The 14,736-nt window shown below is 39.6% G+C and overlaps 1 protein-coding gene across 1 annotated transcript; it reads left to right on the top strand.

The window, feature by feature from the left end:
- Nucleotides 1-3,658: 3,658 nt before the first annotated feature.
- Nucleotides 3,659-3,865, top strand: ACRALDRAFT_212039 (uncharacterized protein; the record flags this gene model as incomplete). The annotated part of the gene is made up of 2 exons (XM_071023819.1): nucleotides 3,659-3,685; nucleotides 3,737-3,865. 2 exons carry the CDS (start codon nucleotides 3,659-3,661, stop codon nucleotides 3,863-3,865), a joined length of 156 nt encoding a protein of 51 aa, XP_070874280.1.
- Between the last annotated feature and the right edge of the window lie 10,871 nt (nucleotides 3,866-14,736).

The raw sequence follows: 14,736 nt of genomic DNA, 5'->3' as shown, positions 1-14,736 counted from the left end.
ACCTATAGCTTCTATTACTTCACCGAATACGATATTATTTTTATATATTTATACTAGTTAAGATCTATGTCCGCTGGTTTTATATCTTTATCCTAGCACCGTATAAGTATTATCCAGTTAATACACTAAGTAACTAAGTCTTCACCTCGACTTTCACCAACTCTTACCTACCTTAAAAGTAAAGATAAATAATAATATCATAGGATATCTAGGTAATAACCTAATATCTCTATATTATAACTACCTATATAGAAAATAAGGATAAGAAGGAAGGGCAGTTACTCCTACCTTCTATCCTGCCACCTCTCTAAGTCTAGTTCTCTTCTAGACTCTTACTCCTCTTAAAGCTCTCCTCGTATTACCTATCCTATAAGCTTTACTCTAATATCCAGTAAGCAACGCCAGTTCGAAATTTAAAATATTTAATCTCTAGGTAAGCTATATCTAGCTATACCTAGAGTTTCTTGCTATTTCTTACTATTTCTTACTATTTATATTCTTATAATGTCCCGAGGGCCGCCTTACATAACTTGCCGAATATTACTAATAATTACCTTAGATAAGATCTAGATATAACTTATTTTAGGAGTCCGTAAGAACCACTATAACGGACACTAGTATACCTAAGTCATAGCAGCTCCTATACCGCCTATTCTTCGATACCCTAAAAAAGGATAATAGTAAAACGCTCTATAAAGGGTATTTTCTTAGGCCCCTCTCGGTCTATTAGAATAAGGCCCTTTTTCCTATATATATAAGAAATCTACTAGATAAGTGGTAGTATAAGATTATCGTGCAGGATAGTAAGAATATCCTTATTCTAATCCTAGAACGAGTAGCTATAGTGAAGGACTAGCGTTAGTCCGCTATAGACCTTAGTTTTATTACCGTTAACGGGGCTATACACCCTAAGAAAGATCTTATTATAACTATTATAAAACTTAAGGAACGTAGTAATAAAAGAGGCTATAATCCTAACTAAGCTGGTTCTTAAAAACGGAAACGGGACGATAATCTAGACACTCTGGCTAAGACTTTTAGAGTATACGAGCTAAAGGCTAAGATTCGTAAGCAGATAGAGAAAACTACTGCTACGAACCAGGCTACTAAGCCCTCTAAGATAAGCCGTGCCGGAAATACCCGTGCAAAGAAGTCGAAAAGCAGCGGCGCTGGATTTTACTAAAAGGATAATAAGGTAGCCGAACCGACTAATAAGACGGGGTAAGTTAAGGAGGCGAGTAAGGAGGATACTTAGCTAGCCTAGGAGATATAAGCTACTAAAAAGGATAGTTAGTAAATAGAATTACAGGTACTAGCCAGGCTTAGGCTCGTAGGAAATAAGAAAAAAAGGGGGGATATTTAGGGGATAATACTATTAAGGCGATCTTAAGGAGGCGGATAATAAGAATATTACTAGCGCTATATCCAGTAAAATAATCTTAGCTTAAAGGATATAGCGAAGGGGCGCTATCTTAGAGAAAGAAACAGCGATAGGAGTCTAAAATATAATATCTCGAAAAAAGAATATTAACTAGGTTCTAGGAGATAGAAGCTAAGGGCAGTTATATTAGGATAGAATCGGTGGTTATATAACAGGGTCAGGATAATAATAAAGATTTCACGCCGCGTAATTATACCTAATATTAAGTTTAGATTCCGATTTACCTTAATTTTATAAATGCCTAGGTCACTAGACTTTCTTTTTACTAAGGTAAGATCTATATTTTCGTAGATAAGCGGTTAAGTCGAGTATTAACCTCTAAATTTATAAAATTCCTAACACTACTATCCGTATCTTAAGATCTTTAGATTCACGTTTTTACTAAGTAAGAAACTAAGCCTCCTAGACTAGGAAATCGGGTTAAATACTAACCTATATAATATATAGATTATATTAATTCCTACCTATATACCTTACTTTATACCTAGGTATATAAAGGGTTAACGTAACCGCCCCTTATAACTCGAGGATTTTAATAGAGGCCTAAGAGGACGGAAAAGACAAGAGATCCTATTCTCTATCTAACAGACAGCGATTCCTCTCTATAATCCTAGATTCAGATCCAGGACTAAATAATAAGGATAATTCTTACCGATAAATTAACCTATTTCAATCTATTATTCACTATAAGGCCGCTGCTCTGGCCTATCTCCCTAGTCTCGATTCCCACGAATTAAAGGAGTTCTAAGCTACAGAAGAATCGGCCAAGATTCGGCGGGAGATTAGGGATAAATTTTATATAAACCTGGATATTAAAAATATTAGATATAGCGAGTATGTCTAATAATTCCGTATAAGATAATAGGTGCGTTAACTCCGCAATTAGTACTATGTATCGCGGAATATAATACCTCCTATCTAAACGCCCGATATAACTTCCGACTTAATAGAAGTTTATAAAGGAAGTCTTAGTGATTTCACGGACATAAGACAGTCTATTGTCACAATAGCCGAAGAGTCGTCTACTTTAAAACCAGACTAGCTATCTAATATAAATATATATCCAAAGAAAGAAGTCGATTCCGACGATAAGAAGTTCTGATATCCGGGTAGACAGGATAACCTAAAATAGATCGGGTAATAGATTTACTATAATGAAATATATATTGCCATATTATACTAGATATAGCTATTATAAATAATTAGGAGGAGGGGCTAAATCCACTATTAGTATTACTATACTATCTGCTTAGCTATACGAATAGAAGTAAGTGACTAACCAGCATAACAGAGATTAACTTATATATTATAGTACGTAAGCATATATTTCACGGACAGGTCAGTGTAAAGTGTACTATCAGGTATTTAGTAGGCCTACAATAATAAATCTGATACCCGAAGCTGTATAATAGTATATATTTTCGAGTCACCGTTTTTCACTAGTTACTATATATTTCACCGTTCAGAATGGCTGCCGTAATATACCTGACCATTACGACATGGTTTTAACCCGTATTAGCAAACAGGCTCTTTAATAGTATCCACAGTATATTAATATAATTACGAACCATAACATTATAGGCTATTATATTAGCGACAGTCATTATAAGGCTAGACTGTCTAGACCCCCCCCCCCCCCCCTCCCCCCGGCCCGGTTAGGTATAGGTGGGCTTATTCGGACTATAGTCTAATTATAACTGCTCTTAACAGGCCCCGCTACCTGCTAGGGCTTTACTTTTTTCCCCTATGTAATTTATAGTCTACTATAATAAAAACTACGCCTATAATATTTTTAAGACCCGTTATTCCGACTATACCACTTAGTTATTCCGACTATAGTTCGGTTATTAATCTATAAATTTCCTGTTTCGGAATACTATTTTCTATATATAAGTACCTATGTATAACGTATAATTATTATAATTATAGACGACTATAACGTTGTTTTTAAGCTTTTGACGTAGGAGCTGATTCAACGCCTTAAGTTAAATAAAGGTAGTAGCAGATATAATCTTAATAACTCGGATCAAGGACTATCGTTCTATAGTATAGTCAAATACCACTAACTAAGGCCACGTTACGGAATCCAGCTCCCTACCTATCCATCACTCGTATATCCAACTACTATTGTTATTACTATTATAATTAACGGATAAGCTTATCCGTTCGATTCAAGCCGATTATGGTATCGATAGCTCCACTGCCTCCTCTGCCTCCATGACCACGGCCACGGCCACACCCACGGTTATCACGACCGCCTTGCTTTGTTATGGTTATTGCTGCTGCTGCTACTAGGTAAACCTCGCCGCACTTCTTCCTGCCGAGCCGCCGGCCGTTATTCCTCCAGTCCCTATTCGCAGGGCTCACGAGCGCGAGCCCGTTATGCCTGCCCCTGTAGATTACTGCCGCGTGGGATCAACGTAACCGGGGCATCTTCAGGCGTAATACGAGGCCGACCGGATCCTCGAATTCTTCCTAGCCTAAGGCAAAGAAGATAGGCGGCAGGAGCGCTATCGCGGCGTTAATTAATCGATTAATCGATTAACAGATAAACGGATTGACGGATTGACGGATTGACGGGTTGATAGGGTTAAAGATTAATCGATTAATTAATAGATTAAGGGATTAGACAACAAATAAAATTAATAATCGAATAGGAAGGCGTTGGGGGGAAAGTAGAAAGTTATGTTTAATTGGCTACAGATATGGGTCCATAACCGAACTACAGTCGGAATAACCAAGTGGTGCAGCCGGAATAACGGGTCTTAAGGTTTTTAACGTCTTTAACGTCTTTAACGTTTTTAATTGACTTCGTAGACTTATTAACTGATTATAGATATAAGAAGTGATTAGCTACCTCTTCCTAATGTCTTCGATTCGAGCTCAGAGCTTATATCGCTTAGCTTTATAGTTGGATACATGGAATAAGAGCTACCGGGATATCCTCTATAGTGCGTGTTCGTTATAGTCGTGATAGTTAGTTAGCAGTGTACTTAATAGATCGAATCGTATCTAAGAAAAAAAAGAAACAGGTGGCCGAACCTGTTAAGAGCTATTCTTAATTAGACTATAGTCCGATTAAGAGTTTGCTATAGTCCGAAGCAGTCGACCCTATATATAATAGGGAGAATATCACCCCGATCCGTAATATATGTTAATAATTCGAGATAATCCAGTAGGATATATTAGTTATCATAGATAAGTTCCGTATATATTAAGAATACAGTAACTAGCTTTTAAAAAGAAGAAAGAGAGGAAGAGAGAGAGGAGAAGCAGATATATATGGAAAAGGAATAAAGAAGAGAAGGATACTGTATTACGCAGTAGACTTAATATAAGCTTTCTACCTTACGCAATAGTTTACTATTACGTAGTAGACTGCGTTGCGTTACGCAATAGATATTATAAATAGCGTATAACTTAATTGCGTAGAATAAGCGATGGATCTATTAATTTAATTAACTCTATGGAAATCTCTGATCGTTATGCTAAAGTCCTGGCCTTATTCCTACGGCAGGTCCACTCCTACTTTCGGGCCCGGAATAACCTGTTCCGAACCTGCTTTGGGCTAGCCTGTGCGATACACCCCCCTAACTAAATAACTATTCGGCAGTTGTTTAGTTAAAGTTATTTATGGGCTCCTTTTATCGATATATCCCCTTTTATAATATCCACGTAGCTTCTATCGAACTTCTTTTCTAGCTCTTCTAAATACTCTAGTAATATCTCCTCTAGCTTATTTATATAGAGACGTCCCTATATATCCATCACTCCTATCTATTTCCTAAAGCCTATAAACCTTTCTCTAGATAGGACCTTCGTTAACCTATTAGCGATTATATCAGCGCTTATAACGTAGCTGACTTTAATCCTTCTAACTTACTACGCCTCTCGTAACCAGCTATTATATATATCCATATACCGTAATCGTGTATTTAATTAAGCGATCTCCGCTATTACCAGGCGTATCGTTTAGCTATTATCGTATCGTATCTTTAATCATGGATCGTTATATATCACGCCTATCGCCTCTAATAACCTCTTCGTGAATAGGCCTTCCTTCGTACCTTATACGAGTAAGAGCAGCTCCGCCTCTGTTATTAACGTTATAACCGTTACTTATTTATTGGCTCGCTACGCTACTATGCCCCTAAATAGGCGTATTATAAATATCTAACTGATCTTTCGATTAATTAAGTTATTTATAAAGGACGCGTTAGTGAATACCTTAATAGAGTCGCCTCTACCTAATTCTAAGGCGTGCGTTTATATGGCTAATAGGTATCGGATTAAATAGTCGGCTACTTCCTAATACTAGTGGCTAGGGTTTATATTAAATCTATAGAGTCGAGATACTATAAACGCGATATCGGGACGTGATATTATTATAGCGTATAGCACGGATTCTATTTTATATTAATAGCTTTTAACGGTTATAGACTTCCCTGCGTATGGTAATAGCTCTACCGGCTTTATAGGACTCGTGAGTTTATAGTTAGATACCGTTAATAACAGATATCCTACCTTTATAATATAATCGCGTTATAATAGCTATATCTTCCTTAAGGGACGGTCCCGAATAATCTTAATCCTAAGGAACTACTCTAGTAGCTGCCCGCCTTATAGTGCATAGTACTCTCGTAGGCTCGCGATAGCTTATTCTATCTCTTCCTTAAAGTCTTCCTTAAAGCCGATTACGATATCGTGTATATAGAAGAATAAGATTAGCCCATGGCGTATAAAGTAGTAGGGTTCTTACGGCACTATATTAAACCCGTCTCTTTTTAGTATTTCTATGATATGCTTTGACTATAGTAATAGAGACTCCCGTAGCCCGTATAACGCCTTTTTTAGTAATAATAGTTAACCCGGCACCGCGGTCCCGGGTAGGAACCGTATATATATATCGTATAGTAAACGGGCGTTTATAAACGCGTTAACGACGTTATATTATATTAAGGATAGATCGAAGCGGGCGGCAATGGCTATTAACGATCTAAAGGAGCGACCGGCGAGAGTAGCTATATATATATCTTCTAATAAGTCTTAATGCTATTAATCTCCGCGGACCATTAATCTAGCCTTGCACTTCTATTAAAAGCCGTGCTTATTAAACTTATAGGTCATCACCTATATATAGCTAAGCACCTAATACCCCTTTGCCCTGTCCTTTGGCACCGTGATCCACGAGCCTATCTCTTTATAACTCTTTAGGTGATCCCTTTAGGCTTATCGGAATAGGATCTTATATAGGCAGCCTTTAAGGTCTCGTTAATTACTCAGAGGGGCCGGCAGTTATTTACGGTGTATCTTACGGGGTCTCTTAAGTGCCTTTTTAATTTTTAACTTCGTCAGCGGCTTACTATTTAAATTACGGACTAATAGAGCATATCTTCCTGCGTTAAACGCGGAGATCTAGACGCGATTACTACTATAGCTTCGAAATTTAGCTCCCCCCTGCTTTATAGGTATATAGCCTATAAAAGCAGCCGCTATAAGCCTTACCTAAGGAGGGGTTTCTAGTAGAGTTAGAAGGTGACTATCTAGGCGTTAGTGATTAATCGCGGCTATAGAAGTGTCTTTTTCTAGCTCCGGCCTTATAGGCTCTATAAGCTCGTCCCATTATTCCGGCCTCTCGGGCGCTATAAACAGTTCTACCCCCCGAGCTTCGAGGCCGGTAGGCGTAGCCCTTAAGAGAGGTTTATTAACCTCGCTACCCGACTAGAGAATAGGCTCGAAGTGTGCTACTATATATACCTTAGCCGCCTTATTTTATAGCTCGCCTTATTTAATTATATATATATCTGATAGGCGGATCTGACTAATTATATCTACTAGCTCTTTTTCCGTTCATTAACGTAAATCGTCCTTTAGGGCTTCGAGACTGCCGTTAAAATACTTTTATTCGTTAAAGAGGACGTTATGTATATGAACGATACGATTACTCTGGAGGCCCGGAACCTAGATACGATAAATATTAGTTAAATCGTATCCTATAAGGTAGCCGATATGGGCTCGCGGCGCTAGTCAATTTTAAAACTTTCTAGACCTTATTAGAGCTGCTCTGGTTATAGGAAAAGCCTTATAACTAAAGGCCCGAAGGTGGCCTAGCTACGGCTTACGTTAATAGAGGACCTTAAACGGGGTCTTCTAGCCTAGGCGCTGTTTTAGTATTCTGTTTTATACGTAAATGGTAGATAAAACGACGTTAACCTATAAGAAATCAGGTAATCGGGAGTGGATCCGTATAGCTTATGCCTTTAGTATAATAATGGCCCTAGATCTTTCGGCACCGCCGTTCTAAGCGGGGCTGTCTGCTATAAAAGACTTTAGTTGGATACTAAATCCCTTAGCTAAGCCCTGTATTTTAAGCGATTATATTAGTTTATTATTATACTTAAGGACTCGTACCTGGCGGTTAAATTAATATTAAACCTATCGGATATGTTAGTTTATAACCGTATAGATATCGGCGGCCCTTTTTAATGTTATCACGTAGTAAGCAATGAATCCGCTATATCGGTCCGTGAAGAATATAATTCGTATATAACCCTTGGCGGTTAGTTAGAACTCCGTGAAGTCGATTACCCACCTCTCGCCGGCGTAGCTTAGAGTTATTCACGTCCGCCGGCTAATCTAATACTGGATTTTAGATTAGGCGTAGGCGTTATAATCTACTGTTCCTAGCCCCTTTAGTTTAACGCCCTATGACTGCTCTTCTAGTTACTTGATTCTATTAGGGCCGGCGTGCCCTAGCCGAAGGTGCTATAGGTTGCTATCGGCTTGGCTGGCTGGTCTTTTGATCGGTTTTCGAAGAGGCTGCTAATTAGTCCGTAAATAGACTAGTAAGATAGAATACTATTAACCTGGAAGAGTAGTAGCTAGGGCGTTAGTGACTAGAAAGAGCTTTATAATGGTTTAATCGTAGTGAATACTTAGCTTATAAAGGATTAATCGGTTATGGCGGCGTATATAATTATTTAGCGGCTCCTAATCCTACTAGTAACCGCTCTAACGTATCTTCTTATTCGAGACTAGGTTATAGATAAAGTCTTCGTAGTAGGCTATGTCTTTTAGCCGGAGCTTAATCGGGCCGCCCGTTCCTTTTATTATAATAATAACGTCTTTATATCCTTAAATCGGCACCGTTATAGTACCGGCGATTATAACATTACTAGGGCGGGCCGGTCTATAATCCGTAAATCTATATAAGCGGCTGGTTATAGGTTGATCGCACTAAGTGAGGCCGAATAATTATATTAGCTAGAATTAAGGAAAGGAAAGGAAAAGGTCTATAGAGGAGCGCAGGATTTATTAGGTTTATGCGAATCTGCGGTAAGGGCAGTACGAGGTCTAAGCGTTAGTCCTACGCGCTGATTAGCGGTTCCGGCCTTATGCCGGAACTATATATTTAAGGGGTTAACCCGTGATATTACCCCCCTCCCCCCCTCCTCGGGTCGCGATAATTAATAGCCGGTTCCTGTTTTATCCTAATACCGCGCGAGGGAGGCGTGTATCCTCCCTTATATTAGGCCACTTCGCGTCGCTCGCTACTCGCGGCGACTTCGTTTATAGGTCGTCGGTACTTCGCGCTCCGCTATATACTTACTAATTATATAAATAACCCCCTAGTTACTGCTTGTCCTTTATTCATAAACCACTATAATAAACAGTTCTATAGGCTTTTAGCGTATTCTATTATTTAATATTATAGTATAAGCGTAGCTTTACCTGGATTTTCGTTTATAGTTAGTTCTTCCTTTTATAAGCCTATAATATCGTTTTAGTAATAAGCTCTATTACCGGTTCCGTGCTAAGGACCTTATTATTCTATACTAACTCGCGGCGTAGTCGCTCTGTTTTTATAAGTATTTTCGTTAATCTTATAATTTATATCTTTATTTATCCCTCTAACTATTATAAGTTCTTTAATAAGCCCTCGCGCCGAGCCGGCTAAGAAGCAGCTAATAGAGTGCGTATAGATATCCCCCCTCCGCCGTAGCGCCCGCTATACCCGCGAGGGCACCGTTAAAGAGTAGCCGGCCGCTAGTAATATCGCGCCCCCCCCCCCCCTCTAATAGCGAAGAATAAGGTTAATCGGTTAAAAGTATAGCCGAGGAGGCCCTTACTACTATAACGAATACCGGTAAGCGTTTAGCTAAAAAGGAGGTTTATAATACGGCCTAGCACTTTACCGCGAGGATCCTACTAACTCTCCGGCAGGTCGCGACGCCTTCTAAGCGTTAATATAGCCTAGTTTACCCCCCCGGCCACCCCCGCAACGCCTTTTATCGCCCCTACGCTAATCGTATAGCCGGCGTTAAATAAAAATTTAACTAGATATACTATAATTAATCCGGGCCTAGTACGGCCTATAGTAAGCCTAAATACTACGAATATACTATAGGATCCTACTCATACCGCCCTATAAGTTTCCTACGACTTATAGACGAGGTCGTTACGACTAACCTCCCTAACTCCCCGCCACCGCTATCCTATTTATTAAGCCTCTAGCCGATACGGGTCGCGCTATACGCGATAACCCTAATAATAATAATATAAGTATCCCCCCTTTATCCTCTTCTAGGTCGCTACTAACCCTAGCCTAGCTCCGCGAGGCCCATAAATTAGCTCGTAGTAACTACTACGCCTCCCTATTTAAGGTAGCTCCCGTTACCGCCCCCGCTAACTCTGCCCCCGCCTCCGTTAATAATAGCGAGGGTCTCCGCTATAAGGTAATAGCCCTCCGCCACAAGGTTTATTTATAAGGCATAGTAATAACGCGCCTCCTAGAGGGTATCCTCGCCGCCCTTTAGGGAGGTAGCGGTCCTGCTACTAGTAGTAGTAATAATAATAGCTAGAAGGGCCTAGGCGATAACGTCGCTAATTAAAGTCCTTTACGGAGGTATTATCTATCTCCTTAGAAACCGGTAAGGGGGCTAGTGAATTCCCGCCCTTTAATTAACTTATAACTATAGGTTATACCCTCCTTATATTAGGGTCTCTTTATTTTCGCGTATTCCTCGTGATATAGTCCTATAAAGGCCTATTATTCTTATCCGCGGGGCTATATTCCGCTTTAAAATCGTTTAACGCCTTAGTATTCTATACGGTATTTAACGGTTCCTAAATAGGTTCCGCGTATCCCTCCTATCGCACTAATACCTCGCGTTATACGCCGCGACCTTACCGTTTATTCTATGCGTATAAGATACTTTCTACCTCCTACTCTTTATCGCTATAGAGTACGTCCCTAATCGGTTCCGGTTAGGGGTCGGTTATAACCTATCCAGGGAGGGGGTCGTGGCTAGCTTACTTTAGGATATTAATATAGAAGCGAGGATATATCCCTAAGGGCACGTATAGCTTAATAATATAGGAGTTAATTACTTTTATTACTCGGTACTTTTAGTATAGCCAGCTTAGCTTCTTTAAAGGCCTAGACGTAGAGTAGTTAGCTATAAAGAGCTACGCGAGGTCTCTTACTTCGAAGCGCTCCGCTAGGAGTCGCCGCTTATTCGCGGATTCCTTATCCTATAATTACTTTAAGGCTATAGCTACTTATATAAACTCCACGGCCCTTTATAAGCGACTTAGTAGGTTATAAGCGGCGGTGTTTTTCGGGTATACGGGTATCGGGTTATAGATTTAGATAGGGTTAATATAGAACCCGTGTTTTAAGAAAAAAGGACTTAGCTAGGTCAGTAAGCTTTTCCTGCTATTAAGCGATAATTACACGGCGGGTAATAGACGACCCTAGTTATCCTAGGAGTAGTATATAAAGGTATAGAGGTAGGCCTAGATATCTTAGTTTAGCTTCTCGGGCCCTTTATCGGTCTAAGGGTAATAAGCTATACTAAGTCGCTACTTAATCCTTATAAGTTTATAGAAGTATTACTAGAACCTCTTAGTCTAATTTAAGCCTTAGTCGTTAATAATTAAGAGGGGTATACCGTGGAACCTAAAATAGTAGTTTAGGAAGCGTTCCGCGTAAGCCTCCGCTTTTATCGTTTCTATCGCTTTTAATATTATTAACTTCGTTAGCCTATCTATAATCACCTATAGGAACCTCGCCCCGCCCTCGCTAATAAGTAGCAGGTCCGTTATAAAGTTTATCGCGAGGTGGCTATAAATTCGCTTTAGTATAAGTAATGGTTTTAGTAGCCCGCGCTTCGTATTCCGTTATTAATTACTCCTATTATATAGATTATAGTTACGGATAAACTTCTATATATCCTTATTTATACCGGGCTTAAAGAATTATTATGCTATTATAGCGATTATATTCTCCTTACCTAGATGGCCGCCTATAGCGGAGTTATGGATCGCTTATACTAAGCGTCCTCTTAGCGGTAAGTCCTCTCCGGAGCTTAGAACCTAGAGACGATCTCGGAAGGTTATATATGCCGCGGGGTTAAAAGAATATTCCGTGATTTATAGTCGTAGTCTAAGGGAGGGGTTAAAGCTATAAGCTCTCGCGGTGATTATAGCGAGGACCCCTTAATACTAAGGGTCGGTCTTTATAGTTTTATCCTAAAGTCGCTAAAGGTCTTTATTTACTTCGAATACACGCTTACCGGATATCCTTTATATTATCGGCTTAGGGACCGTTTTCGGGAACACGGAGTTAGGTATTAATTAGATTACCTATCCTTATTCCTAGTCGTCTAAGGTATCCTTTAGGGCGTCCTATTCGCGATAGGGGAGGGTATCCGCCACGAAGTTCTTAGTACCTCGCCGGTACTCTAGTATAAAGTTAAACTAGGCTAGTTCGCTAGCCTAGCGGCTTTGCCTTTTAGTAAGCGACCGTTTAGTTATAAAGTACTTAAGGGCCTTATAGTCTAATAGTATTATAAATTACTTATAGCTAGTTAGTTCTGCTTTCTAGGCGAGTATATAGCTTATAATTACTAGTATCTCCTTATTATAGATAGGGTAGTTATACTCCGTTAAGGTAAGCTTATATAAGTAATAGACGACTATATAACGATATCCTAGCTTATCTACCTAGGATAGGATACCACTTAGCGCGTAGCCCGAGTAGTTGGTTTTTAATATAGTCTTACGGTCCGGGTTCTATAACTATAGGACGGGCTTTATCTAGAAGAGTCGTTTTAGTTCCTTAAAGGCGGCGTCCTCTTTAGTCCCTTACCTAACAAGCCGGTCCGTTTTTATTAATACTATAAGGGGGGCAGTGATACCTATAAAGTCGTAGATAAATATCCGGTAATAGTTCTTGAACCCTAAAAAGCTTCGTACTCCTTTTAAAGAGGTAAGGACCTCTTAGTCGCGGATAGTCTTTAACTTCTTAGGGTTATAGGATACTCCTTTACCTACTATAACGATAAAGCCTGGGTATTTTACTATTGTTACGCTAAACTTATGCTTAGCCGGGTCTAGATGTAGGCCGGTATCTATAAACCTATATAATACTAGCCGGACCTTCGCCTTTTAGTCCTTATAAGATCCACTCGAGTAGATTAGGATATCGTTGATAGAGGCCGTAATAAAGTTATTAAGGAACTCCTATAAGGTCTGGTTAATATAGCGTTAAAAGGTAGCGGGTACGCCGCTTAGTCTAAAGGGGTATACTAGCTACTCGAAGAGACTAAAGCGTATTCTAAAGGCCGTTTTACTCTTATACCTAGGAGCTATACGGATCTTATAGAAGGCGGCGACTATATCGAGCTTTATAAACCACTTAGCGCTAGCCAGGTTATATAGGGTCTTAGTGATTAGGGAGAGGGGGTAGCGATCCCGCTAGGTAATCGGGTTTAGGGCTTTATAATTATAGTAAAAGCGTAGCCCGCCCCCTATCTTCTTTACGAAGAAGACCGACGCGGTAGCCGCTAAGCTACTAGCTTATATAAATCCCTTATTTATTAAGTCGTTAAGCGTCTTCCGGAGCACTAATAACTCTTCTCTTAATATACCGCAAAGGGGCCCTTATAGTAGGGTCGGCTTAAGCCTATTAAGACCTTGTTTTAGGGTGATTTCGTGGTTAACGCCTAGTCCGTAAGGGGGTAAATCGTTAGCTTTATTAGGCGCGAAGAGGTCGCTAAACTCTTATAGTATATTCGTAGGGATATAGTCCCGAGGGTTTATTAGTTCCTTTTTATACAGGGCCTTATCGATATCCTATATACTAATAGCCCTGATTAAGGCGTTAAACTCGTCTCTTTCTTTTCCCTTTAATCCCCTTTTTATTTATTATATTATAGCCGCGAATACCGATCCCGAGACTAGCCTTATTTTACGGATAGCTTATATATCGACTAGTTCTTCCTTACCTATTAATCGTAGGTTAATATCGGCGACTCTACCGGGTTTATTTTACCTAGATGATATTAAACCTGGAAGTCGAATAACGATTATCGGTACACCTATTTAGTAAGCCTTCCGCGAAGGTCCCGCGCCGGTGTATTTAACACGCCCTTAAGCGCCTAATAGTCCGTTAGTATTATAAACGCCTATCGTATACCTTTAAGATAGTGGCGCTAATACTTAAGGCTCTTTGGTATAGCTAATAGCTCCTATTACCCTATACCCTATTATTACTCTATTTCGGAAAGCTTCCACGAGAAGTAAGCGACCGGTCGCTATCCTGTTTTATACTTCTAGCTTAGAATCCTAGAAATAGCCTTATTTACGACGTCTATCTTAACCCCTATATTTAGCACCGGATTCTAGTATTATAGAATAGTCGCCGACTCGAAGGCGACCTTTAGTAATTCGAACGCCCGCTTAGCGTTATCCGGGAACTTAAAAGGTCCTTGCTTTTTAACCGCTTAACTGCCTTTTAATAGCGTAGTTAACGGTATTATTACCCTATAGTATCCTTTTATAAACCTCTAGTAGAAATTAGCGAAACCGAGGAAAACCTAGATATCACGAAATAACTTAGGCGCCGGCTACTCTGTGACCGTATATACAGGTTTAGGATTTATCGCGATACCTTCGCGGGTTACTACGAACCCTTAAACGTCTACTCGGTTATAGTAAAACTCGTACTTTACTAGTTTCGCGTATAGCTAGGCCCTATAAAGCCGATCTAAAACCTTCTTTAGGTCCTTTATATACTATTCCTTTAACGTAGAATATATAAAGATATCGTTAAGGTAAGCGATATAATATATATCTAGTAAACCGATAAGTGCTTAGTAAATATACGCTTCAAAGGTAGCCGGAGTATTTATTAGCCCGAATAGCATAACCAGATACTTATAGTAGCCGTATTGTGTTCTAAATACTATCTTCTAGCGGTCCTCTCTCTTAATCCAGATCTTATAGTAGGT

Source organism: Sodiomyces alcalophilus, assembly GCF_042370955.1.
Source record: "Sodiomyces alcalophilus JCM 7366 unplaced genomic scaffold ACRALscaffold_5, whole genome shotgun sequence".
In the NCBI taxonomy this organism is placed as follows: Eukaryota; Fungi; Ascomycota; class Sordariomycetes; order Glomerellales; family Plectosphaerellaceae; genus Sodiomyces; species Sodiomyces alcalophilus.
Note: the sequence above shows the minus strand (reverse complement) of the source record. Positions and strands in the feature narration are given on the sequence as shown.